Here is a 25,676-nt window from a genome sequence, read left to right as displayed (position 1 = left end):
ACGTGTGGAATAGCTAGCTGAACAACGTCAAATATTTGCGCATGTGCAAAATTTAGATGATGTGTTGAGAAAGTTCACTTTGTTGTGAAAAAATCTTCTTGAAGTGGCGCTGTTAGATCCGAGATCATTCGCGGATTTCAAACTAAGCTTTAATTTAGATGGGGTTGAGTATTATCAAATAATATTATTACATAATTAAAAAAATCATGAGAATACCTGTTTTAGGTAAAATGATTATCTATACTGTTTACTGCTGAATATGATCGTCTCACATACAAAATATTTTGATGTGAAGTTTAATCCTTAAATCTGACTTTCTATCGAGATAAAATTCTTTTGCTACCTAATCTTGTTATTTTATTTAAAATAGGAAATAAAAATTTCTGCTTTGTTAAATAATGATACAAACGTTGTTGACAAGTTTGTAAATATTACGATTCAATGAAGTGAAGAGTATCATCATCGAAATGTGCATCATCATGTCATGTTAAGACATAGATGGAAAAAACTCGTTTGAGGATGAATAACAAAAATATTCATGTATTAATCCTAAATGAATACATTTTTATACATGCAGTACAAATTATTGTGAACAAAAATGTTAGATCAAACAGTGAACAAAGTTACAAATTTAAAAGTAGCAAACCAAGCTGAAATTTTGAGAGCTCATCAAAGAGATGAAGAGTACATAAGAGAAATAGAAAAAAAATTAACAATTATTCTACATAATTTTAAAAATTACAAACTCGTTTCATCCATTTTTCAATTAAATGTTCTTGCTCAAGTACTGTATTTCTTATTCACAACTGGTTTGGGTAATCAGACTTTGGGTGAAGAATACACTGGAATCGTACAAGCTAACATAAAAATTAGGAAAGCCCCTTCATTAACTGTAAATATTATACAACAATAAATCATTGTTAATGTCATTAACAAATGTTCACAACATCATTGCTAGTCATATTTTTTTAGGCTCGAGTTGTTGGGCTTGTACTAGAATTATTTGGAGAACGAATGTTAATTAATATCTTAGAAGTAATACAGAAACATGTTAATAAACCTGACTCCGAATTACGACCTGAAGCAGTGACACTTTTAAATAAAATATTTAACAAATTGAAAGTTTTCATTCCAATATCCATTTTTATACACAAATCATTGTTTTACTTCAGTGGTCGTTATTATAGCTTCGGTCGACGTCTAACTGGAATAGATTATGCAAAGGTTATTAATTATTATCTGTATTGATTTACCGTACTAATTAAATTATTTTTAATCACTACAATTGTTGAAATAAACTTTTTTTTTTGTTTTAGGTTTATGGAAAGAGACCAACAAATACTGTAAGTTGGAGTTTGAGATTTCTTGGTATAATCACTATCGTTCAATGTTTCCTGCGAATTTGGCAAGGAGAAACTCATGTTGAAAGTGAAGAGAAGTTGATACAATTAGACAATAATGAAGGAATTAAATGCCAGTTATGCTTTGAAATAAAACCAACCACAGTGACTCCTTGTGGTCATTTGTTTTGTTGGTCTTGTATTGCAGATTGGGTTCGCGTACGATCCCAATGTCCCTTATGTCGTGAACATGTTACATCATCACGAATTGTATATTTGATGAATTTATAATGAAGATGATTAAGTATAATAATTTATCAATAAACAAGCTATACAGATTAATGTAAATAATAATTATACCATATGTAAAAAAATACCAAGTTTATTATGTCACTTTCATATACATTATTTTCAGAGTACGTCATTTTTGAACACAAATATTCATTTACCCTCCTTTCTTATTTATAAATTGTAAAATTTTCTGTATGAATTGATTGAAAGACAATCGTATTTACATCGTCTATGAAAAAATTATTCAATTGTGATGATCTATGGTCACAATGATGTACGTTGCACCGATAATATACCTACTTTTTCAGCAAAATTTCCCAATAATTGACCAAACCCACTAGATTCTGAATTTTCTTTCATCCTGAATCCAATTGTATGACTATATACACTATAAAATAACGTACGCATGCTGTGCAGTCTTTCCTTTCGACTTCTAAATAACAAAAAAAAATTATTAAGTTAAAAAACTTTACACCCACGAAGTTTAACAATTAATTATAATTTGTTGGTCATTCTTACTGTGCTAGTACTGCAGTAGGCTCATCTTCTATAATAGTGACACTTGATTCCTGTGATGCTTGTCCAGAACAACTGCTACAATGAGATTTACAAGCTAAGCCAGATGAAGATAACAACTCTGGTAATGCACAAGTAGAGGTGGTTGAGCCACGTAAGCTACCAGTACCGGATATCATTTGCCAAGAACCAGCAGAAGATGACGACTCGTTGCGTTGACGAAACCGTCCTGGAATTGGTACAGCAACAGGAGACGTCCGACTTGATAATAAAGGCGATCGGGATCCATGAGCGACGTTATCTTTGTTATTTGAAGTATTGTAAAATGTCCATGGTACTACATTTCTATTTGAAACAAATAAATTGATAGATAATTTCATTTTCTAAAACATAATTATCATTTTTTATTAATAAATTAAAAAAACATCACAAACCCATTGCTATGGCTTTCATCTTGACTATCTGTGGAAGAACAAGGAAATACACTAGGTGGATTATTGTCTTGACTGTCACGACTGTTTTGACTAAATGAACTACACCAGCTATTTAAACTCATATTAGAACTAACTGAACTTAACGTTACAACAGATTCATTATCAAACATCACATTGTCCAATTGCGAATCACTGTCGTTGCGGAAAACGGAATGTCGCGATCGCGTATGTTTAGAATTAACACTGAACTCTTCATCCTGAATGTGTTTTAAGAAAAAGAAACAGAAGAAGAATATTTCTTCACCTTTACTGAGTCTATCTTGTAAATCGTGACCAAATAATAACCAATCATATGCGATTGTAAAATATAACATTTGATGAGCATTCAATGATGTATGAATAGCTCCATCTGCCCATAAACTAATTCTTAAGAGTGAAACAAATAATGGTGTTCGATCCCATCCTGAAATTATTCGATTAACCAATATTTAAAGATTTTTTAAAACTCCCATTTAGTTACAACTTAAAAACTTACCCGAAATACAATGAATCAACATCCCATTACTACTATCACTTAAATATCGTAATATAAGTTTGAAATAATTTTGCGTTAATTTGACTAGGTCCCATATTTGATACTGATCCCAATTAATTTTTAATTGAGTAGAAATTATATCGTCTGGAACGCCAATTTGCGCATCAACATGTGTTTGGGACCAATCAAAGACTAGTCCTTTTGCTTGATAATCATTTTCCCGGAATTCTTTAAAAAATTCACATCCAGGATATGGCAGTGAGATTATTGTGAAGTCTGAATACCTCTTTTCTTTATCTACTTTCTCCGACGATGTTACACTAGAATCAAAGAAAAATAATGAGTTCAAGGAATGAATTAATTATTATTTATGATGTTTAACTTTTTTCAAGTTTCTACTTACTTCATTCCGAATTTAACTTTTTTTTTCTCGACCATAAAATCAATGATATTACCAACGTTAAGAGTTTTTAATAATTTTATATCTTGATTTCGCACTTTATCAAATAATTGCCAATCACTAAGTACAGAGTCTCCTCCTTTGGCTTCATCTACTTGATGTTGGACGGAACCAGCTGTTTCAGTTCCAGCAAATAAATAGTTAAGCCCAGATCTACCATAAATTTCAGGGCCACCAGACAGTGTTGCTGATCGACATATATGTCGTCCTTTATAGAGAATTACTGGTAAAGGAAATCTTGATCGACATCTGGCAAATCTGGCATTTTTAATTAAATCTTTCAACTTATTCGGATCGTACATGCTTTCGTATATAGTCTCTGTAGTCCTTGGCAGTGGTGGTGGCGTGTCACAGATGTGTGGATTTTTATGTTTTTCATTTTCAAGAATAATAAGGTGACTTGGATAATGAGCACTCAGGTCACCTGCAATGTTACTTATTATTGAATGCGTGTAATCTAAATCAGCAAGTAACAAACACTGTTGCATAATCGCTTGGCCCTAGAAAAAAAAGAATTTTTAATTTGATTATCACTCTATATATATTGAATTTTAAATGAACAACCCTTTAAGCCTTATTTTTTGTTAAGAGAGATTGAGGATTAAATTTTCTTTAATCAAATAAAAAAAAAATCTACAAAATTTGTTTAATTATAGATTCTTGTAGTTTGTTTTCTGTTTTAAAAGACTTAAAGGGTTACAGTAAAATTTCGTTTAATACAATAATTACCGTGCAATCAGCATCTTTGGCTCTATAAGTAGTTTTTGAAAAATAAACAAGCAACTTGTGTAAGTCTTGGATGGTAATATCAGTCATGATTGAAATTTATCAATAAATTCTCAAGAATATTAAATTATTTGATTTATATAAATATTTTAAAATTTATTTATAGAAATATTAGCACTATGATAGTATTGCAACAACTGATATTATAGGATTAATCATTTAGGATCATTAAAGGACATTTTGTTATTCGATTTTTGAGTATTTACGGTATAATCATTTTAAGTTAAAAATAAAACTATAACATTTCAAACATAAATTAACAACTCAAACTATAGATCACACTATAGACACAATAATCGAAAAACACTTATTATTTGTTAATTATTATTTAAATAGATCGATGACAGTTCAAACATTTATACTATTTTTTTATTCACTGTTAGCATCTTTTCATGTTGGATATTTTTTGTAGTCCAATTCTCTGCTGACATTCTGTAACAAAAAATTATATTTTAACAATTAAAAATCAATCAAAGGTCAAAGAACGTAAATATATTAATAAAAATCTATAATTAATTTGAGTATTTCATATACTTTTTCATATGTTATCATAATATTGAATTTATTATTTTCAATAAATAATCATTCAATAGTAATTACTCTGAAATAGAAAATTGTAAGGTGTAAACTTTCTAAATGCTTACAATGTCATAAGCACTACCGCGTGCAGCGTCACAAGTAACATAACCTCTGATTATGATTTTAAGAATACCAAAATGAATATCTAGCATTGATTATTTATTTAGAATATCTTATTTAAAATAATATTAATTAATTGTTAAATAATGTTGATGTAGTTCAACTATTGAAACATTCTGAGAAGAGAAAAAAATGTTTATTAACTGAAAAAAGATGAGTTAACAAACGTGCGGATTATATTCACGCAAAGATACATTTTATTGTAGTTGATGTATTTAAATATACAGAAAATCATATAAAAACTGACCTCTTGTATACATCCTTTCATTTCTCCGTCAGATTTATCTCAATTGAAGTTATTGAGATGGTCCATGACACTGGAATTTCTAAACTTGTTCCTGAAAGAACGTGGCCACCCTTTTGTCGCATTTTCAATTTCAATAATCGCACACAGAATCCTCAATATATACGCATCTCTCTCTATCATCCGAGAGTATTGAGTGTAAAAATTAAAATGCTCAATGAAAACTTGGCTTGAACTAATTTATAAAATTGTTCCACTTGTATTCTAAAAAGAATAAATTTGTTAAAATTATAAAAAATTTGATTATGCATAGATAGATACATCACAAAAGTTACCCTAAAATCTTCTTCAATAAATGACAAAATATAAGTGTCAATCAATATGTCAAATCTTATTATCAATTCATTGAATTCTCTAAGCCGGATTGTGCAGGTTAGACTATTTCTTCCATTATCATTTGATAATTATGAACACTTAATTGATTGATTATTTTTCGATTTTCTATTTAGAGTAAATCATCAATACTATTGTCAACTGCTGAAAAATCAATTATTGTAAGTCAAACTCGTGGAACAAAACATTGGAATCCAAAATGGAAAAAATGGCGAGCAGCGAAAGTCATAAAAATAAAGTTACCTGATTATCAAAAAAATGATGAGACTGATGAAACAGTGCTCCAGGAAAAAATGAGAACTAAATTGAAAGAAATGGGATTACAACCTAATATGCCATGGATCGAAAAACAAACTTATATTAGTTGTACTGGTGGAATTTTTGAGGCCTATGTTCCACCTGAAGGGGATGGAAAATTTTCCATCGTTTCAGCAACCGTAAGTTCGTCATTAATGATTATTTAAATATTGAATAAAATTTCTTAGATTCTTTTTTTTCTACAAGGGTGCTAAACAACGAGCAAGTTTTATGAGAAAAAAGGGTACCTCGTATATGGCAGTACGAAAAATACGTTCATTTGATGATGATTTTACTCTTGAAGAATTCGAAACAGAAGCTGAGGAAATTTACATTAAAGCTCATAAGGCAATAGCTAAGTAAGACTTCATTTAAACAGAACAATTGATTTTATCAGCTTGTTTAAATGGATTAACTTAAATGTAATCAATATAATGAATAATTTTCATTTTTCTTGTATAGAAAAGATGAAGACGAATTAAGATTGAACCTAACTGAAAAAGCACTTGTTGTAAGTATGGATTTAACATCTAACTGTTGCAATGATCATTTCTCAACAAAAATAATATTTTTCATTAATATTTAAAAAAAAAAATTTACAGGAAGCACAACACAATACTTTGGATAAAACAATTCGCTGGAGATATATTGAAACATTAGAACCGCCACGAGTTGTTCATGCTCGTAATACTTCTGTCATAACCAAGGAAAATATTTATGCTCAATTAACTGTTCGATTTCATAGCACACAGGTTAAATCTATAAGCTTTACCTTGTTGAATATTTCTTTTTTGATGTACGAAATGCATTTTATTTAACATGAAATATTATTTCAGACTCTAGCTATCTATGACAGATTTGGCCGTCTAATGCATGGTAGTGAAATTGTCAAAAAAGATGTTTTAGAATACGTAGTATTTGAAAAACATTTATCAAATAAATATGGATTGTGGCGTATTCATGGAAAAATCATTCCTTCTTGGATGCCTGAAAGAGAGTATGCTGAGAGAACTTTCTTAAAACCAGAAGAAAAACATACAATTGAGACGACACCACCTCCTTCTCAAGATAGCCAACAACCTATTACTGCGTAACTCAATGACATCAAAATATTTGTCAAAATATAATAAAATTTTATAATTTTAATATTAGAGCTGAAAAAATAAAAATTATAAATAATATTTCCTTTTTTTCAATTTAAATCTTTCACTTATTTGAATTTTCAGCGTTGAATTTGATTGGTCTGTGCCTATATCACATGCTTCACGGGATTGGAAGGCTACCAATCAGCTTTCTAGTCATTTCCGCCACCAGATAATTATGGCGCTGTGTAGATGTCCATAAAAAAATTCAATAAATATTTAGTGAATGGTTATGTTCGTTCTCGTGAACAGACGTCAAATGTAATAAAGTGAATGAATGAAAATAAGTATAAAATGATTACATATACAATAAACTTTTGAATTGCTTGGGTTTTTTTGGACAACTTATTTATTTATATTCAAATAAAAATGGAAGCTGTGGTTTATAGTATCAAATCGTTGAATGTAGAACATTATTCATCGTCAAGTAATTAGTACAACAGTATTAATTATTTTTAATTATTGTAAATAATTGAAAAGCGATAAAAGTTATAAAATTTTTAACAATTAAAAGAAAATGACTCGCAAGTGTGTTTTATGTAAAGAAACAAACTACAAAAACTCTTACAGTTTTTTCTCGGCGCCAAAAGATGCAGAGACGCGTAAAAAGTGGCAAGAAGCTATTGGAATTGAAAATTACGTGGTGAATGATGAAACTTTTGTATGCAGTAGGCATTTTACACCAGGTGATATAATTACACATTGGGTTAGTGGTGTTCCACCTCATGTAGTCACTGTAAGTATGAATATTAAATACATTTTGTGAAATTATAGGTTAGAATTTTTTTAATGTTTTTTTTTGTGTTCAAATTTTAGTCATGACAATTTTTAAAGAACTGGATTTAAAAATTTATTCAAAAAGCATGCCCTATTACAAATTCAATATTTTTGTTTTTAAATTATTTCTATTGGACGTTATATTTTTTTAGATTAAATACAAAAAATGTCGATTACGTCCTGGAGCAGTTCCAAGTGTTCATTGTGATGTTCCAATGCAAACAAAATCAGATGAAGAATTACCTGTTTTTGAATTAAATCGTAATTGGGAGGCTGAAGGGAAATTAGCATCATACATTGATGCTAACAATGAACAAGTTTTTATTATTCCTCGAGGAGAGTTGATAACTTATTCACATGTGGATAATCATAAATGTAAACAAGAGAATACTGAGTTAGTTTACATAGCAGAGACAATTGATGGAGTAACAGAATCTGTTGAAGGGCAAGAAGAAATGCTTGTTCTAACTGATAATTCAGAACAAGCATTAACTACCCTTCAAGTAGAAAATGCATATACTGTGGATGAAAATGATAGCACAATTTATTTAAAAGCAACTAATGATCCTCAAATCGTTTATGTTGAAGACATTAACTATGGGGCTGAAGAAAGTAGAGAACCTGATGAAACAAACGATAACAAAGAGAGTAATGAAAATGAAATCATTGAAAATCATGAAGTTAATGAAATTAACGAAATGAACGAGACTAATGACAATAATACTCAAGAATCATTTGAGCCACCTAAAGATGATGCAGCACCAATGTCTGATGCAGAATCGATAGAAGCATTATCTTGGGAGTCTATGGACACAGATGATAAATTGTCCACTAGTGAAAGCTATGAAAGGATATCAAGGCACGAAGACGATGTTGATTTACCTGCTGATGAACCTGATGAACCAATGGAAGAAGTAGATGAAGGACCTGCAATGTTGTTTGAAGATCTTTTAGACATTTACACTGAGGTTTCATTGCCTCGAGGATGGTCTTCAATGGTAATTCCCGCTGGAAGAGCTACAACAGTTATATATGCCCGTATGAATATGACTCAAACGGGTGTTCCTTACGTACTAAAACAAGTGTTCTTAAAAAGTGACATGAATCTTCAATGTTCTGCTGCAGGAAATTCTTTACATCCTCGAGAACATAAATTAATTCCTAAAGGTAAAAGTCTTGTTGTCAAATCGTTGCGTGATGTTGAAGAGTTCATTGAAGAATTTGATCAAAAAGTTGTTTGTGATGGTTTAGAAAAAATGTCGTCTTCCGAAATGGATAGTAAAGTAATTTATAGGCAAGACTTTAAATGGCGACATGTTGATTGCCCCATTATTGTTCAAAATGGTGCAGCACGTTGTACCAAGTGTAATACACTCAATTTCCATGCGGCAAGACGTAAGGCTAAAAAATCGATTCAGCCTGATGAATCTGCAGCACTTTTAAAGAAAGAACGAACAATTTATGTTCTTCAAAAAATGGTTTCTAAGCTTACGAAACAAAACCAAAAAATTAATGCAATAAAAGATGATCCTCAGTCTTTAGCAACTTTGGTTGAAACTATGGAAATACCAGAAATACAGAAATTGATGATTAAAGAATGTTTGACAAATGCTGAGGAAAATGCAGAAACAGATTTCTCTCAGACGTGGATTTTCTTATCTCTGTTGATTTATATTGAATCACCAAGGATGTACAAATTTTTATTAGATAATCAATACATGTGTTTACCGGATATTCAATTAATACGCCGATATCTTCATCATATTAAGATAGATGCACAGTTTTATAAATTATTCCAACGTACTGTTGAACCTTTTCAACATCAAAATGTGCCCGAAGAAGAAAAAGAAGTATCGTGAATTGTTTTCCATGAGATAAACCGTTTTTTAAAAAAAAAAAAAAAACAAAGATCAATAATTGACGACAAAGACTTGTGTTTGTACTAATTTTTCCATGGATCCTTGAAGAAACTTGGAAGTTAACAAGTCATTAGTAAGTTTATTTAATAAGTTTATTTCTCAAAAATGAAACTGTCTAAAGAAATGTAGAAAAAAATATAAAATATAGAAAATAATTTGTCATAAAAATGAATTATATTTTTATTATTTACATATTCAATTGTTGTATTTATTAAAGCTATGTCTTTTATTTCGGTTTTTTTGATCGATCATTTCTATTTTTTCGATCAACGGATTGCTTTTTCTCCTGAAAAGATAATTAAATTTAAGTCAATTGAATAATGTAAATATTTTCTAATAATATTTCTCAATTCTTACATCACTCCATTCACGTTGCAGTTCTTGAAGCATATTAGGAGTTAAAAGTCCTTGTGATAAAAGTCGTTCAGTTAACTTGCCTCGCCCGATGTTCGATCCTTTATTATCTATTTATAATCATTATTTAGATTAATAAACTTTTATTGATCTATTTATACTAATAAAAAGAAAATTATTTTATAAAGACCTCGAAAATACTGTTGTTTTTGAGTGTTCAACTCGAAATCGTCTTCATCAGGGACAACACCAGCTACACTGCTAACTCCTAAAATAAATTGAACAATTAAAAAAAATCAATTATTGTATCTTTATCAAATTAATAACAAAAAAGATACATTACCTGTTTCAGAATTCTTTAATAATTTTGTTAGCTGAATAATTCCATCTTGAATAATCGCATCTAATTCTTTTTGTACATCACGAATTGTTTTACCATCCGGGAAAAGATCCATAAATCGGTAACTAATAATCATAAATAACTTTTGTGTTTTAAAAGTCAACTTCTAATGAACAATTTTTTACTAACCTTAACCAAAGATATAAATCAAGAACATCAAAAACTACTTCAAGGTGAACTAAATCTAAAATTGTTTTCGGGGGTTGCAATGGCCACCCAATTTGTTGACATAGCCAGGTAAAGGTAATTGGTTCATTACGGGCGTATTGTCTAGCAAACTGTAAGTTAAAAATTATATTTACTATTATAATAAATATCCATATAATTATCATAAATTCATAATAATTATACTACACCTTGAGAAACATTGTACAAGGAAAAGGCACTTTTTTATTGATAGGAGCACAGCAAAATACATAACGAGCTCTGAGAGGTAGTGGAACATGTTGAATCATGTCAGCAAGAAATTTAAAATCTTCTACGTTACACATAAAATATAAGGAATCGTCCACTGTTGACAATGACATAAATATATCCTGTACAATTAATCATTTATTTATATTAATAATCTAATAAATTAAATAATTGTTTACAATTAAATATTTACCATTAAATTAGATAATGCAGCTTTTGGTAAATGATACGAGTATAATTCGATTTGATCTGCTGTTGGATGAAGTCCAGCTTGTGTTATTGGATCAGGTTTTTGGCTTAATAAATTTTGTAGTAACGGGAGATCTTCTGGTTTAAACGTTGTAACGTAACCCTAATAATTGTTAGTATTCATAATAAGATATTATTATTTATTTTAATTACAGATTACATTCTTAATTTTTTTTACCTTTGAAAATTGAGTTCCATATCGTCCAGCTCGACCAGCGATTTGAAGGGCAGATGAAACGGAAATCGTATCCATTTCTTTTTCTCCCTTTTCATTTAACATTGGTCTAATTAATGAGTAAAAGATGATTCTTCTTATATGTCTATAAAAAATATGAAATAATTTTAATGTTTGCTCTATTTAATAATAGTAAAGTGGCATGATACTTACAAATTCAATCCCATTCCAATAGCATCTGTTGCAACCATAACTTTACAAGGATGTTCGGGATCATTGAACTTTGCGGCTTGACTTAATTTTGTATTTGGAGGAAGTCCACCATAAATAACAGCTACTTCAATATTTAATTGTTCTAATTTTCTTGATACAGTATAAATATCATTTTTACTAAAACAAACTATGCAATCTCCTGGTTCAACATTTTTTAACGTTGTAAGTGCTTGTTCTTGAATTTCTAATTCTGTTAGACGTTTATATCGCCGTACTTCCACATCTTCGCCAGTTGTTGAACAAACTGCACGAACCTTTTAATAAATTTATCACAGTTTCATTATTATCATAACATAATGATAACCACTTTATATTAAAATTATTCAATGAAAATATTTTACCAAATCAACTGCTCCTTCTTCACCGCAAAGATGTAATTCATCAACAGGTAATCCTAATAATGCTCGAGTCCATGCCCAACCTCGACTGGAATCTTTAAGTAATTGAATTTCGTCAATAACACCAACTTCGCCTGGAATTAATTTTTTTATTTAAATGTTGGAAAATGAATCTATTAGATATCGAAAAAAGAAAATAAATATATCATACAAGGAACATTAAGTCTAGCCATTTCAACAGTGCACGCAATATGATCAGCAGGGTGATCTTGATCTTTAGCATAGAGTACTTCTTCTCCTGTGACTAAATCAAATGGTGTTTCCTAAATAATATAACAATGTTGAATTCAGACATTCATATGAATAATCGTTTGATAAATATTTACTATAAAAAATATTACCAAATGATTCATTTTACGATAAACCTCAGTGGCTAAAAGTTTAAGGGGCCCGCAATAAATACCACTTTTAGCTGTTCTTAATCGTTCTAAAGCATGATAAGTTTTTCCACTATTTGTAGGTCCGGCATGAAATATAATTTTTCTTGTTTTAGCCCTAGCCATTGGGTACCTATGTGAGCAGAATATAATAAGTACATTACTCAATAGAATAGAATAGAAATGACTGCATTAAAGCTTTACCAATTGGCAGGACTACGTAAATCGCTTATTTTTTTTAATTCATCCATGCAGTCAAGATGTGGATATATTTCTTTTGCATGACGAATAAAGTAAGGAAAAATATCAGTTACGTGACCAGCCCCTTGAAGAATATCACTAAGGACAACATGAAGATCTACTGGAAGATTCTCAGCTTCTAAACAATATCTTCTGAAGCTATTGAACGCATATAGACGTAATTCATCTATAAAATTTAGAGTACAAAAAAACATTACGAATGCATATTTTTGAATTCGATGATATTAATAGAAATATATTATGTAGTAAATAATGTACCACTCAGGCCGTATTCTTTGGTGAGATGATGAACTTCTTGTCTTTGAAAAAAAGTAGCTAAAACCTTTTGAAGGTCTGCTTTTTTTAAAACTCCTGATATTTCAGCACCAACATTGATATCATCAGGGTTGGATTGGACACGTACAGGCCGAATTAAACTATTTAATGAATCACCTTTCTTGTCATGTGTTTTTTTTCCTCTGTCAAATTGAACAATTGTTGGATGTAAATACCTGTAATGAGATATTAAAAATTTAAATCACTCATTAAGAGATTCAAATTTTATAGCCTGAAAGCTTGGATAAATTTATCATTACAATGTCGTTCTGTTATGTTTTACTACGCTTTAATAAAGAATAAAATTACCTAAACAACCACGTTGGTTGCACTCGAGCTACTTTTCGAGTGAGCATCTCTGTCATTATAATTTTTGTTGAAAACATTATTCACTAATCTAAGATAATTGATTATTTATTTGAACTAACTTGATGTTATGATTTTAACACGATTTATCACTATTTCAAACACTTTTACACATTCCCACACATGTCGTACTTAGATCATTTTTATAGGTTAGGATACAATTTCAAAAAATTACAGAGACCTCTTTGCAATTATATGATGATGCAATTCAAATAAAATTTTTGTGAAAACGAAAAATCATTCATAAAGTTTTCATTTAACGAAATGTTTCGAGTTTTAAAAAAAATATTACACTTAAAGCTGGTAAAAAAGCCTTTACAGTGTTAAATATTAAACATTATTTATTTTTTTTATGATGATTTCTATAATATCTACCATAATCTTGTAAATATTTTTTCACCTACAATTTGTATTGTTATAATTAATAATTTTATGAGAAATTAGATTATGTTACATTATTACAAATTTTCTTCTAAAAATCAGATTCAGATTCTAATATTATTATATGCTTAAAAAGAATTATTCGAATAGTTTTTAATACAATACTATTTGATATAAAAATTTTGCTTGCTTCGGAGCCATTCCCCAAAGTCAGTAGTTCACTTTGCTTCACATCAGTAGGTTTCATTTAGATGTAGATAAAACTTGATGTCTTTTTTAGCAGAACCACGTCTTTGTTGGCTCCTCGTGTAGTCAGAAATTGACTCGAAGTTGTCCCCTAAAAATAGATGGATTAAGTTCTTTTATTGTCTTTCAAAAAATTACTATTATTACTTACACATTGTTGGGGCTGATGTATGGAGGAGGATTTGGTCGTAAATACGGATTACAACGTTCTATTGTAGCTCTACAATAAAAAAAAACCACATAATAAAACAGACCAAGGTCGTTTTCATCTTAGCTTTCAATACTCAATGATTTTGATGGAAATTTTTTTTTACCGTTTTTCTAAATCAAAGCTAGAAACATAAAAAGATGTCCTAAATTTTTTACCTTGCATTTTGTAAAATCGTATCAGTTGGTGTAGTACACTGATTTGCAAGTGATCGAAGAGTAGTTTTTTCAGCAGTTGCATATTGGACCATTTGTACTCCATTTTTGCCTGTACTTTCAACAGGACTTAATTCTCCTTTATCTCTGAAAAATTGAAAAAATTATAAAATAAATAAATATTGTAGTAATTTATATTTAATATCGATTACAGACAAATATGCGCACGAGGAAAAAAAACTGAATGATAGTTTTAATTAAATTAAATACATACCATGAAAATTAAAAATATTTGCATTAGTTTTCAAGTCATCGGTTGTCAATTGTTAGACTTAAAAGAATCCAAAAATAATAAATAAGCAAAGAAATCAATAAAAATCTGCAAAAAAAATTATTGAATTAAAATAAATTAAAAAATCAATCATAAATACTTTTTAAAGCATTGTCAGGCTTTAGAATTATGAAATTTATTCAAAGTATGAAGCAACAGTAAACAAATTTATGACGAGCTTTCTGTATTATTGATTTAGCTAGTAACGATCAATTACCTCGCGTCTTCAATATCTTTATTCTTTTCTGGTTCACAAATGTTAAAAAGTTCAAAGAAATATTTTTCAGACTCTGGATCGCTCCTATAAAATTAATTAAATTTAAAAAAAAAAAATTAAAAAATAATATCGGATCATCATTCTTTGTATTTTTCAATAATGCTTAAATTACCGATAAATAGATGGAAAATAGGAAATTCAATTAATAAATATATCGAAAAAAAAATTGAAATTCTTACACATTAGGATGCTGAAGACAGAATGTTGTGCTGAGGAAAATTGCCAATATTAAAAGCAAACCAGTTGGAATAAATATTGCAGATACTATTTCATTCAGATAATTCCTTATTGGTACGGAGGATTTTTTGGGTCTTGCCCATTGCCATTCAACACGTTCTGAAGATCCCAGCGTAGCTCTGTCGATTACATTCATACTAGGACCACGTCGAGCACTTTCTTGATGAACACTTCGGTTTTCAGAAATCTTCAATGAAGAAAAAATGATAAGAAGTTTTTATAATTTATTATACATGTTAAAATATTTACCAATTTAAATGAGCACCAATCTAACATAAAATCAGCATCTCGAAAGATTTTTTCTTTTGTAGTTCGTTTGTAATCTTTTGGACAATGCGAAATTTTTCTTAGTGGCTTTACTTCGTCCTCCAAGTTGTGCAAAGTGTGTGAAAATGGAACGGAACTTCCGAGTTTCACAACAACTCTGAAATACAAATGAAAAATCAACCGTTATTACAATTCTCATAGATTTCATCTTATTATTATAATATAGTAAACAATATTATTTTTTTCAGCAGTTTAAAAAAATATTATTGATAATATAAAAATAAAATATTACAAAACTCCAATTTCAACATTAATGACTGTTTATAAAAAAAGTTATCTAGTATGATTATTTTGTATTTCCTGGTAGAATGATAACTACAATGACGTAAATGGTAGAAAGTAATGATTCATTCTGCGTTAACGGAATTGACATAATATAGGACTAATTGTTATATACTAGGATATTGATAATTATTTATGATAGAAAAAATAATTTTATTATTTACGCCGTGAACGTATTGACACTCATTAATACTTTTTGTTTGTATTCGTATAAATGAATTATATCTGAATTTTACCCTTCTGTTTCACTTGGGTTCAACGGAAGCCTTGCACCCTCTTCAACAGCTGATACTAAATAAGTTACATGTAAGTCATCAGCTTCTGGCCATAAATCAGTTCTGTAATAAAATATAAAGTCTAGTCATTTCATAGTGTTATTATAAATGAAATTAACTAGCATATTTTTTAAGATCGGTCACCTGAAAATATTCAAAAGTCGTTCTATATGATGACTATTGAACGTATGTTCAACATTTAAATTATCAATTTTCAAATAAACCTCATAGTTGGTTGCATTTTCTTTCTGTATGACATTCATGTTCAGAATTCTATAGTCTGTTTCATAAGTTTTTTTGTTTAATTCTACGATTCCAAGCTATATAATGAAATAAAATATCAGTCATTTGATATTAAAAGAGTTGACAACAAGTAGAGTTGAGAGTACCGAAAAATTAGTTTGATCTTTCGGAGCAACTCCATACAAATATCCTTGATGGTGATGATTGCTGTAAGTATAATGAATCCATGGTGGCAAATCTGGTGCATTAAGTAGTGATGCTTGATATGAGAATTCATTTTTCCGATCTGTTAAAATATTCAATGAATTGTTGTTAATAATTTAATTTAAAATAAATCTAATAGTTGATGAAAAAAAAAGTCTATACGAATATCCGGTTCGATAAATTTTTATCTAAATAGTACTAGTGTCTTCATACATTATGATCATTACTATCCAATCAAGTCATATCATTAAACTGAAAAAAAATGATTACCATACATTTTTATGTACGTTAATTAATAAATTAATATATCAATAGGAAATTGACTATCAAGATTTCAATTCATTAACAATATGGCAATGAAAACAGTGTCAATTAATAGCGGGCGTACATAATTAACTTGTTTTTACCGATTGAACTCCGATTAAAGATTTCTGGTCCAATTGGAATAACAAAAACCTTTGAAGTAATAATTGTTTTTGCAATGCTCGCATGTATTATAAATAGAAATAAGAAAAGAGATATTAACATTTTTGAGGGTTTTAAAACACAATTCAACAATTAAGAAATGTGTCTGAAAGATTTTAATTATACATTTTAAATATTAATATTTAGAGAATAATTGTTTCACTTTCACTTGCGGTTTTAGGTTAGGTTTTAGTCTCAGAATTGATAGGATTGATAGAAATTTCGTATGCGCACCACCCGCGTTGTCGAAAGTGGTCGAAGGAGCAAAAAAAAAAAAGATTATTACGTCACTATTGACGTGCGAGCAAGGAGGTAGGCGTGGTTTCCTTCAGATTCCCCCAGTTCCTACACAAAGTTTACAAATACAATATTAAATTCTCTGTCACTGTAATACACTTTGATATTAATGAGTAAATGTATTTGTATGTGCTTTCGTTGGGTGTCTTTGGCCAGTCTCGCGCACTCGCAGTCAATGCTCGTGCTTCTCGCCTCTCTCTAACGGCTGTGTGTCTTTCGCGCAAGCAAGTGGATCATCGCGTTCGTTCAATATTTTTTTCTCTAACCAATTAATAATGCGCTTCTTTATCAGTGAACAAGTTGATGAGAGTGAGGAATTACGTCCTCATCAAATAAATAATTTATCACAAGGATTCATTTTTCGATGAATTGGTGTAATTTATTTACAAATACGACCGTGACCCAGGTCAACCCTTTGATCTAGTTTTCTACATTAGGTGAAGAATAAGAATAAAAATAATTAAGTAACACTAACAAGCTTTCTTTTTGATAATTTTGATTTTATTGTTATTTTGTTTTTCAGTGGAATGTTACGAAAAGACGCGTACAAATTGCAATTCAATTTCGAATAAAAGATCCAATTCATTAATATTTGGTGATAGATTTTTCAAAAATCTTAAAATTTGTTAAAAAAAAGTATATAAATTGAATTTTTTCACTGAAACGCCATGTCAGGGTTTCCCGTTCTTCTCATCACTGCTAATGTTGGCAGCATCTTCGAAGAGGTAAATTTGTTTAAAAACATTACTTTTCTATTTTATTCATGCATAAAGTCATTGACAATTGTTCCATTCATTTCAGCCTGAAGTTATGTTAAAAATATGGACCGAGGAGTTTTTATCTGTAAGTAAATTCATTTGGATTATAAATATTCATTGTTTATTAAATAAGTAATTAAGGTAAATATCAACATTTTCATCAACTTAATTTCTGGGACATAGCTTTGTCCTCATAATTAAAATAAATGGTATTCATGAGACTACGCATAATAACAAAGCTATGGTCATTTACTTTAATTTCAACATCACTCTATTGTAGAAAATATTACGTATCTCAAAAATTCAGATTTTATGTCCCATGTACATGCAAAAATGAAGAAGATAAAGGTAGAATTATGAGATGAAAATTTAGTATTAATAAAGTTTAATTTGTCAAGAAAAAAACCCATAAATATTAATGTAATGAAGTATAACGGATATTAAGAAATATCTTATAATTAACTAGTAGTAAAATTGTATTTAAAAAAATGTTTGTTTGTTGATAGATAATTATTATATAACTTAATGCCTATGAGCTTTAATTAAATGAAAATATTACATTAAAATAATCCAATAAGTTTTATTTATTAATTTACAGACTGTATCACGATTGGATCCAAAATTTATAGCATTACACTGCCAAGAAGTCGGTGGGAAAAATTATGAACAAAGTATGCGTCACGTGGAAGATTTCGTTAGGTAATTAAATTTTATTAAAAAAAAAAATTGAACTAATTAATTATCAGGTTATCAGATAAATCTCGTCGATAGCTATAAAAAACTCTGACAAGAAAAATGACATGATTTAACGCACGAATTGCATGGCTGTTGTAAAAATAGATAATAAGCAATACTTGCTTTATGGTTGAATAAGTGTCTTCAAAGAGTACCATGCAATTACAGTAGATGACCGTGGAAAATCATTTTTAAAACAGTATAAGACAGTATCTTTACGTTAAAAAATCAATGCATACATTCTTATATATAAATATAAATATATATACACTTGTGTATCTACTAAATACCGTTATTTATTAGGTCATTTTGTTATTTTTCTTTATACTTGATTATTTAATATTTTACTACATTATTGTTACAGATTACTTATGTCTTCCGAAGAATTGAGACTATTTGATAAAGTATCTGTATTCTTAGACGAAGATTTTTCTTCTGCTGAGCATTTTACGGTAATTAATAAATCATAAAACAAATTTAAAGTAGATCTATTTGAAGAAAAAGAATAAATTTTTCTCAGAAAATTTGGATTTAAAAATTCAATTCATGAATAATACATTTATTTATTACTTTTTAGGCTCTCGGTAATTTTTATTTCGTCCATGAATCAGTAAAAGACGTTTTACTATGGGATTTCAAAGGTTTGTTAGAAATATCGATTTTTTATTGAAACGAGTTTTAGAAGAGTATTTGTAAAGTTTAACTTTATAAATGGTTGATTTAAATTTTTTGTCATAGAATTTAAATTTGTTCCTGTAACTGGAAAAGAAGTACATTCTGGCAATATTGAATCAGTAACAACAAAAGAAAAAGCAAAATTTCCACAAGATTTTTTCCCTGAATGCAAATGGTCAAGAAAGGGATTTCTACGAACTCGATGGAGCATTAGTGGAACAGTATTTGATCTTATCAATATACACTTGTTTCATGATGCGAGTAATTTCATTGCCATGGAAACTGTGAGTATCCATATGTTTATTGAACTTATCTTTGGTTTATTTTTGTTTTATAATTTTTTTCTATGTCAGTTGAGTATCTGATGAAAGTATGAAACATGGAAAGTAAAGATCGTTAATTACAAGTACACTCTCTGCAATCTAGAACTTTATCGACATTTTTGATGAGAATAAAATAAAATTTCAAACATAAAAAAAAATAAATAACTTGTTAGCATCAAAGAGCAACTTAAACAATTTTCAAATTAATATTCTGTTTTAGTTTCCGTCAGTATACAGTAAAACTAGACGAAGGGCTTTGGAACATACATTGGATAGATTCCATAATGATCCATATCCAAATGTTCCATATTTCCTTTTTGGTGATTTTAACTTTCGGACTGACACAGCATCTGTTGTTAAGGTAGTAAAGTTTTTATATAAGAAAATATTTATCTTCAAACTTTTTTTATTTAATTTTAACTTCTTACTCTTCACAGAAACTTACTGAAGATACCCTTGAAAGTAAATTATCGAACAAGGGAAGTATTTCTAAATTACAATTCCGCAATAAGGAAGATAATTTGATCTTGACATTGGGAAAAAAGGAATTTTCTCATCATGAACATCGACAAGTATTTGTTGAGAATGGTGGACGATGGGTAAATATATTAGCTATTGTTATTTGATAATACTTTCAATATAGATTCCACTCGTAAAAAAATTCATCCTGATATATTATTTTAAGCTGCGAGAATATGATCGCGAGCTTGAAGATTTTGAAGGAAGGCTTTTTGAATTTCCGATCGACTTTTTGCCAAGTTATCCGTTCGAGGAGGATGTGAATCAAGGAAGCATTTATATGCAAACTAGAGTACCAGCTTGGTGTGATAGAATACTCTTAAATTCCACTGCAAAAACACTAGTCAAAGACGTAAGTTTATTTATAATAATCGACTTATAATATTGATTTTGAAAAAGTGAGTAATTTATTTATTTTATGTTTTTTAATAGATCTCGTCCCCCGATGCTGTGAACTACGGGATAATAGGACCAAATACATGTATGGGTGATCACAAGGTAAACTAAAAATTGTCAACTTCATTAGTTAATTATCGAAATAGACAATAAAGAAAATAGAGAATAGAGAATGAGAAAATGAATGAAAAACTTTTATTCATTATCGTTATTTTTTTATATTTTTCGTTTATAACAAACTTACGTGAATATTTATACGAGATACTACTATACAACAGTTTTTGTTTTTACTCTGATTAAAAAAATTTGATAATTATGGTGCAGCCTGTTTTTCTGGATTTTCGAATGAATATCTGAATATTTAAAGGTATCTAATACGAACTTTTCTATCTACTTTTCATTCTTTGCTTTTGGTTAATTTATTTTATTAACTCATGTTTTATCTGTTGACTTAATTTTTCTCAATGTTTTATTATTAATTTTTCAAAAATACTTTAACTTTGTCCTAATCATTCATATTTAAATGTAAGTTTTTGATTTGTTTCATATGTTGTTACAGTTGTTATTAAGCTTGGTATTCATGAATATTTAATTAATTTTTTTTAGTGTTAACTGAATTTTTACTTAGGCTTGAAAAAAAGTTTTCATTTATTTAGTTAAATACATAGTATACATCACATTCTCGCTATCATCGTCTTTATTACTATTTTATTTTAGTATCATTCAAGTAATTCTAATTGAATTCAATTGGATTAGATACAAAACATCATCGCGTTTTACATTATTCCTCATAATTAAATACCAAACTGATCAAGTTGACCCTTTATTTCGATAATTAGATTGTTTTAGATCATTACATTTATAGATAATTTAATTTGATAAAGAGAAATATAAATAACTTAATCTTTTGCACTTGCATGTTCTCATAAACCTTTGTTTGTTGTAATCATGTACAAATAAATTGTAATCTATGAATACTTATGAATTTTTAAGCTTCCATTCAAATACAGAAGTATGTGATTAATAATAATTTAAAAAATTTTAACTCAACATAACGTTTGAGATAATAATGTTGAAATAATTATTAAAAATATGCTTCTGTAATTAAATATTAAATGGAGTATAAAATTGAAATTTTAATATTCATCTAATGTATATAATAATTGTTTTTTTCGCATGTTTCCAGCCAGTCTATCTACGAGTTGTCATATCTTCCAATGCAGGTATGATAAATTGCTGTTCGTCATCTCCTCAAATGTGTTTTCGAGTGCCCGAGCATTACTTGGAGTTATTGTCGTTGTTGCCTGACTGTCGTAGTAATTATTCTAATTTACGAACTACTGATCGTTATTCCTCACCGAAGCTTTTGCACGCATTACCAATTGAGCATGATCCATATACTCCAGATAGCATGGACAGTCCAAGTCCCAGTGCATTTGTGATATCAACTGAACCTGAACCCCAAGAAAATGATTTTTCAAATCAAGATGTAGTTAAAAAATCTGTCCGTTATAAAAAAAGACTTGATACGGCAGTTTCTCCAGCACTTCTTAAATCTAAGTTAGAACTAATTGTACAGAATGAAGAAAAAGCTAAGAAACAGAAATATAAACATGATCTAGTCGAGTATAGACTTAATTCTTGGCCCGAGACATATCATCCAAGTCGTAAAAGTTTAAGAGAGAACCGATGTAACAGTGAAATCTCTTGGCGAAAATCTTGGAGATTAAATAAACGATCATCTGAATCGTCTTCTAATTCTACTCCTGATGAGTATGCATGCCATTTAGTTATTCCTCGTATTGCAATTATTAATGCAAGTAATTTCCAATCTAATGAAAGCTCAATGGATTTAGAAGATGATAGACTTACTTTGTCACTTTGTAGAAAATCTCTTAACAAAGATAAAGATGCTACAAGTGGCGAAGGATCTAGTCTCGAATTAGACACCTCTGAAGAAAGGCATGAATCTGAAAAAGAAAACGATAAAATTTGCTCTAGGACTCAAGATAGTGGCGTTGATACTCTAGACGTAGAAGATACTTTTTCTCATGGTGGATCAATAGGAATTTCTTCTAATGAAATTTCGACATGTCCTGATGAAAATTGTGAGAAAGATGTGGAAGAAAATGAAAATATAAGAAATATAAGTGTAATAAAGAATAGTGCTGATGATGTAGAAGTTTTTTCTGAATGTCAACATGTTCTTGCTAAAGTTGAAGTTATTGATATGAATGATACGAGACAAGAATTTCATATAAATGAGATAGAAAGAAATGAATCAATAAATTTAATTGATGATTTATTTATAGAAACAAATAATTCAAAAAGTTTTAGAGAGACAACGAAATATAAAGATGAATTATTAAAAAAACATGGAAGGTGTAAAAACTGTTGTATTATAAGCTGATTATTTATCTTATTATATTTTTTTTAAATAGAAGAGAGTGTAAATAATTTATTTTTCAGTTAACTGAAATTCTGATGAATTTTTTTTTTAAACTGCCAAAGGTAACAGGGTTGAAGAGAATTTTATCCGTTTGTATAAAGTTCATAAAAGTATAATCAAGCAAAGAATAGATAAAAAAAAATATTATGAAGAGACTGAAAAATTGGAATATGATGTAGGTGCCATTGCTTCCGAGATTGAACTTGGATTGTCTACCTCGTTGATGAAAAAGACATTAATTTATTAATTTTGCTTTGTCACTGAAAAGAGAAAACATTTTTCAGTAAACAAGTAACCTTAATATATTCATAAAATGAAAATCATTTAACTTTTCTTATTTCAGAGCAAAATTAATGGTCAAATGTATTTATGTTGATTTTGAATAATTAACACAACTGTTAGTATAAATGTTAGATGATTTTGCTGTTAAAAAGTGCACTGGATGCATTATTTTTTACAGAGAAAATAAAATAATTTCCAAACATTTCCAAATAATGATAAATTTATCAATTTGTAAAAATTCTATTTTTTTAAATGAAAAGAAAATTTTATTGATAAATTATTTTCTTGATAATATTTTCTCTGTATAAAAACAAAAATGTGTAATAGAATTGTTGTTTGAAAAGTGTCATTTATTATTGTAGCATGTGCACATTTGTAGAATGTTAAATGTTGAACGTTTTCTTTTAATACCTTAATATTAAATTTTTTTTTTACATTTTATTTTTCTTATTATTTTTAATTTTTATCTTATTTATTATTTTAATTTTATATCAATTTTTTACTTCTGATGATTCAAATGAAATTAATGTGCAATATGTGTAAATAAGTTTTTAATTTAATTTAATTTCTTTTCATATTAACAGTAACTATTGAATTTTTTAACTAGTTACATTAATAAAATGTAAAAAAAAAAAAGTAAAAAATAGAAAAATAATATATTATAAATTATTTGTATTAGAAATCGTGGAATGTAATGAGTGCGAAGTAAATGGTGATTCATTACAAAATTCAAGAGAGTTCTCATACAACAATGGTTCAGCAACAATTACACGTTATATCCATATTAAACATGCAGATTCGTCCGTTAAAATATTCCGAGAGACAACCGTCTGATAATGAGATGTTTTATCTATAAAATCAAACTAACTAAATGTCCGCCAAACATTTACATTCTGCCTGTTATTTGTATTATTTTTAAAACATTTTTATTTTTTATTATATTACGATGAAAAATTTTAAACTATCTCAATAAACAATCGGTCAATTTTAATTAATTAATTTGAATCCAGTCCATGAAGGATTCATTTTTTGTTATTTATAGTTAATAAAAAAAGTTAATATTCGAACAAATTTTTGCTAGGAATATTGCTATAAATTGATATCATGTAAACGATTAATTAAAGTATGAAAAGTTAAGGAAAAAGCCAAAAAAATGTTTGTTGAGTATTTTTAAATGTTAATTATTGTACGATAAGCCGTCTCTTGTCCATCATGTGTGTTTATTAGATGTAATATTCTTAAGAGTGCATTTCTAAAACTAAAATATACATGAATATATTTATATATATATGCATAAAGAATAAATGTATAAATATATTATTATTAATATCATTATACAACTTATACAAATAATTGATGCCATTTTTGCTTTTATTTTGAATGGATCAATATAGTTTCAGAAGCTAAGATTCAAAGTCTGTACTTACTTTGCTATAATTTACAATTAACTATTTGATAATATTTTATCTTAAATAAAAATACGACGAATTATCATAATGAAAAGGATTTATGACATGAAAGTTTTTTGTACAAAAATATTAAATTATTTAAATATTATATTATTAGATTAGACTACAAGATTGTGAACTAAAATATTCTAAAAACTAATTGATAATAAGTTCAATTCCATTCCTACGTAATGTTTAAACTCTTTATAATTATTTATTTATAAACTTATTTAATTGGACGTTAACATTCAGACAGTATTTTGTGATTACTATAGAATTGATGGTCAATATTGTCATAGTATCAAATACAGTACTAGAATATACAATAAATTACAATACTAACAATTAACAGCATTAATAAGTTTAAATCAGAAAAATGAATAATTATTTTACTTTTATAAACATAGAAATGAGTACAATATTTTTTAAAACATTGCACTGAATATTCTATTAGATAATTTAAATCAATAGAAAATTATAAAAAATTATATATCACAATATTGTAATTTTTTTCTTCGTTTTAAATCTGAATGTTAGAAATGATGATATGTAATCGAGTATTAGATGATGAATATTGAATAATGTGCTAAATTATATGTTCTTCTCTATTTGTGTGTAACTTTTCTGTAGTAAAACGTCAAATAAATTCAAGTTTAATGTATAATTTATAAAAATTAAAAAGTCAATAAAATAAATATCTTAATCGTTTTATATGGTCTTTTAGTTTATATTTTTATTTATTATTTAA

The 25,676-nt window shown here is 28.3% G+C and overlaps 7 protein-coding genes across 14 annotated transcripts; 4 read left to right on the top strand and 3 right to left on the bottom strand.

Annotated features, from left to right (window-relative positions):
* The first annotated feature begins 18 nt into the window (after positions 1 to 18).
* LOC118070217 (peroxisome biogenesis factor 10) lies at positions 19 to 1,764 on the top strand. Its single transcript, XM_035088673.1, has 3 exons — positions 19 to 892; positions 973 to 1,224; positions 1,317 to 1,764. Exons 1-3 carry the CDS (start codon positions 599 to 601, stop codon positions 1,629 to 1,631), a joined length of 861 nt encoding a protein of 286 aa, XP_034944564.1. The 5' UTR covers positions 19 to 598; the 3' UTR covers positions 1,632 to 1,764.
* On the bottom strand, positions 1,705 to 5,459 carry EDTP (Egg-derived tyrosine phosphatase). Of its 2 annotated transcripts, XM_035088671.1 has the most exons (8): positions 5,309 to 5,459; positions 4,306 to 4,794; positions 3,520 to 4,076; positions 3,117 to 3,436; positions 2,886 to 3,044; positions 2,582 to 2,609; positions 2,151 to 2,492; positions 1,705 to 2,064 (listed from the first exon to the last, which is right to left on the bottom strand). In XM_035088671.1, the coding sequence occupies exons 2-8, from the start codon at positions 4,390 to 4,392 to the stop codon at positions 1,896 to 1,898; spliced, it is 1,662 nt and encodes a 553-aa protein (XP_034944562.1). In that variant the 5' UTR covers positions 4,393 to 4,794; positions 5,309 to 5,459; the 3' UTR covers positions 1,705 to 1,895. The 2 variants fall into 2 exon arrangements, with proteins under 2 accessions (XP_034944562.1, XP_034944561.1); XM_035088670.1 differs by having other exon boundaries at positions 2,582 to 3,044.
* Positions 5,460 to 5,516: 57 nt separating this feature from the next.
* Positions 5,517 to 7,176, top strand: mRpL45 (mitochondrial ribosomal protein L45). Its single transcript, XM_035088672.1, has 6 exons — positions 5,517 to 5,737; positions 5,815 to 6,135; positions 6,203 to 6,354; positions 6,458 to 6,506; positions 6,598 to 6,747; positions 6,832 to 7,176. Exons 1-6 carry the CDS (start codon positions 5,687 to 5,689, stop codon positions 7,087 to 7,089), a joined length of 981 nt encoding a protein of 326 aa, XP_034944563.1. The 5' UTR covers positions 5,517 to 5,686; the 3' UTR covers positions 7,090 to 7,176.
* Positions 7,177 to 7,355: 179 nt separating this feature from the next.
* LOC118070251 (uncharacterized) lies at positions 7,356 to 9,818 on the top strand. Its single transcript, XM_035088741.1, has 2 exons — positions 7,356 to 7,873; positions 8,067 to 9,818. Exons 1-2 carry the CDS (start codon positions 7,655 to 7,657, stop codon positions 9,771 to 9,773), a joined length of 1,926 nt encoding a protein of 641 aa, XP_034944632.1. The 5' UTR covers positions 7,356 to 7,654; the 3' UTR covers positions 9,774 to 9,818.
* A 174-nt stretch (positions 9,819 to 9,992) lies between these two features.
* Suv3 (Suv3 helicase) lies at positions 9,993 to 13,563 on the bottom strand. The gene is made up of 15 exons (XM_035088740.1): positions 13,359 to 13,563; positions 12,993 to 13,225; positions 12,678 to 12,900; positions 12,438 to 12,606; positions 12,248 to 12,359; positions 12,040 to 12,170; positions 11,639 to 11,952; positions 11,429 to 11,570; positions 11,195 to 11,353; positions 10,944 to 11,123; positions 10,717 to 10,865; positions 10,531 to 10,652; positions 10,378 to 10,455; positions 10,191 to 10,297; positions 9,993 to 10,119 (listed from the first exon to the last, which is right to left on the bottom strand). Exons 1-15 carry the CDS (start codon positions 13,433 to 13,435, stop codon positions 10,060 to 10,062), a joined length of 2,256 nt encoding a protein of 751 aa, XP_034944631.1. The 5' UTR covers positions 13,436 to 13,563; the 3' UTR covers positions 9,993 to 10,059.
* Positions 13,564 to 13,874: 311 nt separating this feature from the next.
* Scgalpha (sarcoglycan alpha) lies at positions 13,875 to 17,434 on the bottom strand. Of its 5 annotated transcripts, XM_035088720.1 has the most exons (10): positions 16,989 to 17,434; positions 16,524 to 16,663; positions 16,279 to 16,454; positions 16,096 to 16,197; positions 15,500 to 15,674; positions 15,193 to 15,437; positions 14,954 to 15,037; positions 14,409 to 14,552; positions 14,194 to 14,262; positions 13,875 to 14,133 (listed from the first exon to the last, which is right to left on the bottom strand). In XM_035088720.1, the coding sequence occupies exons 1-10, from the start codon at positions 17,107 to 17,109 to the stop codon at positions 14,109 to 14,111; spliced, it is 1,281 nt and encodes a 426-aa protein (XP_034944611.1). In that variant the 5' UTR covers positions 17,110 to 17,434; the 3' UTR covers positions 13,875 to 14,108. The 5 variants fall into 5 exon arrangements, with proteins under 5 accessions (XP_034944611.1, XP_034944613.1, XP_034944614.1 ...); XM_035088722.1 differs by lacking the exon at positions 14,954 to 15,037; XM_035088724.1 differs by lacking the exons at positions 13,875 to 14,133; positions 14,194 to 14,262 and adding an exon at positions 14,680 to 14,784 and having other exon boundaries at positions 14,428 to 14,552.
* An 84-nt stretch (positions 17,435 to 17,518) lies between these two features.
* 5PtaseI (inositol polyphosphate-5-phosphatase A) lies at positions 17,519 to 25,384 on the top strand. Of its 3 annotated transcripts, XM_035088718.1 has the most exons (14): positions 17,520 to 17,780; positions 17,867 to 18,068; positions 18,145 to 18,186; positions 18,700 to 18,800; positions 19,201 to 19,288; positions 19,414 to 19,477; positions 19,575 to 19,795; positions 20,055 to 20,195; positions 20,272 to 20,433; positions 20,520 to 20,705; positions 20,786 to 20,851; positions 21,074 to 21,116; positions 21,936 to 21,972; positions 24,160 to 24,265. In XM_035088718.1, exons 2-12 carry the CDS (start codon positions 18,012 to 18,014, stop codon positions 21,104 to 21,106), a joined length of 1,161 nt encoding a protein of 386 aa, XP_034944609.1. In that variant the 5' UTR covers positions 17,520 to 17,780; positions 17,867 to 18,011; the 3' UTR covers positions 21,107 to 21,116; positions 21,936 to 21,972; positions 24,160 to 24,265. The 3 variants fall into 3 exon arrangements, with proteins under 3 accessions (XP_034944610.1, XP_034944609.1, XP_034944608.1); XM_035088719.1 differs by lacking the exon at positions 21,936 to 21,972 and having other exon boundaries at positions 17,519 to 17,780; positions 24,160 to 24,285; XM_035088717.1 differs by lacking the exon at positions 21,074 to 21,116 and having other exon boundaries at positions 24,160 to 25,384.
* Positions 25,385 to 25,676: the final 292 nt, after the last annotated feature.

This window comes from Chelonus insularis, unplaced genomic scaffold (assembly GCF_013357705.1).
Source record: "Chelonus insularis isolate UGA/USDA-ARS -01 unplaced genomic scaffold, ASM1335770v1 contig_568_pilon, whole genome shotgun sequence".
In the NCBI taxonomy this organism is placed as follows: Eukaryota; Metazoa; Arthropoda; class Insecta; order Hymenoptera; family Braconidae; genus Chelonus; species Chelonus insularis.
Note: the sequence above shows the minus strand (reverse complement) of the source record. Positions and strands in the feature narration are given on the sequence as shown.

What these genes read in the sequence shown, in the direction of transcription:
- LOC118070217 (XM_035088673.1), top strand. Translation starts at nt 599, where the DNA reads ATGTTAGATCAAACAGTGAACAAAGTTACAAATTTAAAAGTAGCAAAC. An exon ending in GGAAAGCCCCTTCATTAACT is followed by an intron (nt 893 to 972) that starts GTAAATATTATA and finishes ATATTTTTTTAG; the next exon opens with GCTCGAGTTGTTGGGCTTGT. An exon ending in CTGGAATAGATTATGCAAAG is followed by an intron (nt 1,225 to 1,316) that starts GTTATTAATTAT and finishes TTTTTGTTTTAG; the next exon opens with GTTTATGGAAAGAGACCAAC.
- EDTP (XM_035088670.1), bottom strand. Translation starts at nt 4,392, where the DNA reads ATGACTGATATTACCATCCAAGACTTACACAAGTTGCTTGTTTATTTT. An exon ending in CCAAAGATGCTGATTGCACG is followed by an intron (nt 4,077 to 4,305) that starts GTAATTATTGTA and finishes TTTTTTTTCTAG; the next exon opens with GGCCAAGCGATTATGCAACA. An exon ending in GATGAAAGCCATAGCAATGG is followed by an intron (nt 2,493 to 2,581) that starts GTTTGTGATGTT and finishes TGTTTCAAATAG; the next exon opens with AAATGTAGTACCATGGACAT.
- mRpL45 (XM_035088672.1), top strand. Translation starts at nt 5,687, where the DNA reads ATGTCAAATCTTATTATCAATTCATTGAATTCTCTAAGCCGGATTGTG. An exon ending in CTCTAAGCCGGATTGTGCAG is followed by an intron (nt 5,738 to 5,814) that starts GTTAGACTATTT and finishes TTTTCTATTTAG; the next exon opens with AGTAAATCATCAATACTATT. An exon ending in TAACTGAAAAAGCACTTGTT is followed by an intron (nt 6,507 to 6,597) that starts GTAAGTATGGAT and finishes AAAAATTTACAG; the next exon opens with GAAGCACAACACAATACTTT.
- LOC118070251 (XM_035088741.1), top strand. Translation starts at nt 7,655, where the DNA reads ATGACTCGCAAGTGTGTTTTATGTAAAGAAACAAACTACAAAAACTCT. An exon ending in TTCCACCTCATGTAGTCACT is followed by an intron (nt 7,874 to 8,066) that starts GTAAGTATGAAT and finishes ATATTTTTTTAG; the next exon opens with ATTAAATACAAAAAATGTCG.
- Suv3 (XM_035088740.1), bottom strand. Translation starts at nt 13,435, where the DNA reads ATGTTTTCAACAAAAATTATAATGACAGAGATGCTCACTCGAAAAGTA. An exon ending in CTGCATTATCTAATTTAATG is followed by an intron (nt 11,124 to 11,194) that starts GTAAATATTTAA and finishes TTAATTGTACAG; the next exon opens with GATATATTTATGTCATTGTC. An exon ending in GATTTATATCTTTGGTTAAG is followed by an intron (nt 10,653 to 10,716) that starts GTTAGTAAAAAA and finishes TATGATTATTAG; the next exon opens with TTACCGATTTATGGATCTTT.
- Scgalpha (XM_035088720.1), bottom strand. Translation starts at nt 17,109, where the DNA reads ATGTTAATATCTCTTTTCTTATTTCTATTTATAATACATGCGAGCATT. An exon ending in CTTTAATCGGAGTTCAATCG is followed by an intron (nt 16,664 to 16,988) that starts GTAAAAACAAGT and finishes ATATTTTAACAG; the next exon opens with ATCGGAAAAATGAATTCTCA. An exon ending in AAAGATATTGAAGACGCGAG is followed by an intron (nt 14,553 to 14,953) that starts GTAATTGATCGT and finishes TCAATTTTTCAG; the next exon opens with AGATAAAGGAGAATTAAGTC.
- 5PtaseI (XM_035088717.1), top strand. Translation starts at nt 18,012, where the DNA reads ATGTCAGGGTTTCCCGTTCTTCTCATCACTGCTAATGTTGGCAGCATC. An exon ending in TTGAGAATGGTGGACGATGG is followed by an intron (nt 20,434 to 20,519) that starts GTAAATATATTA and finishes TATTATTTTAAG; the next exon opens with CTGCGAGAATATGATCGCGA. An exon ending in CATGTATGGGTGATCACAAG is followed by an intron (nt 20,852 to 21,935) that starts GTAAACTAAAAA and finishes GCATGTTTCCAG; the next exon opens with CCAGTCTATCTACGAGTTGT.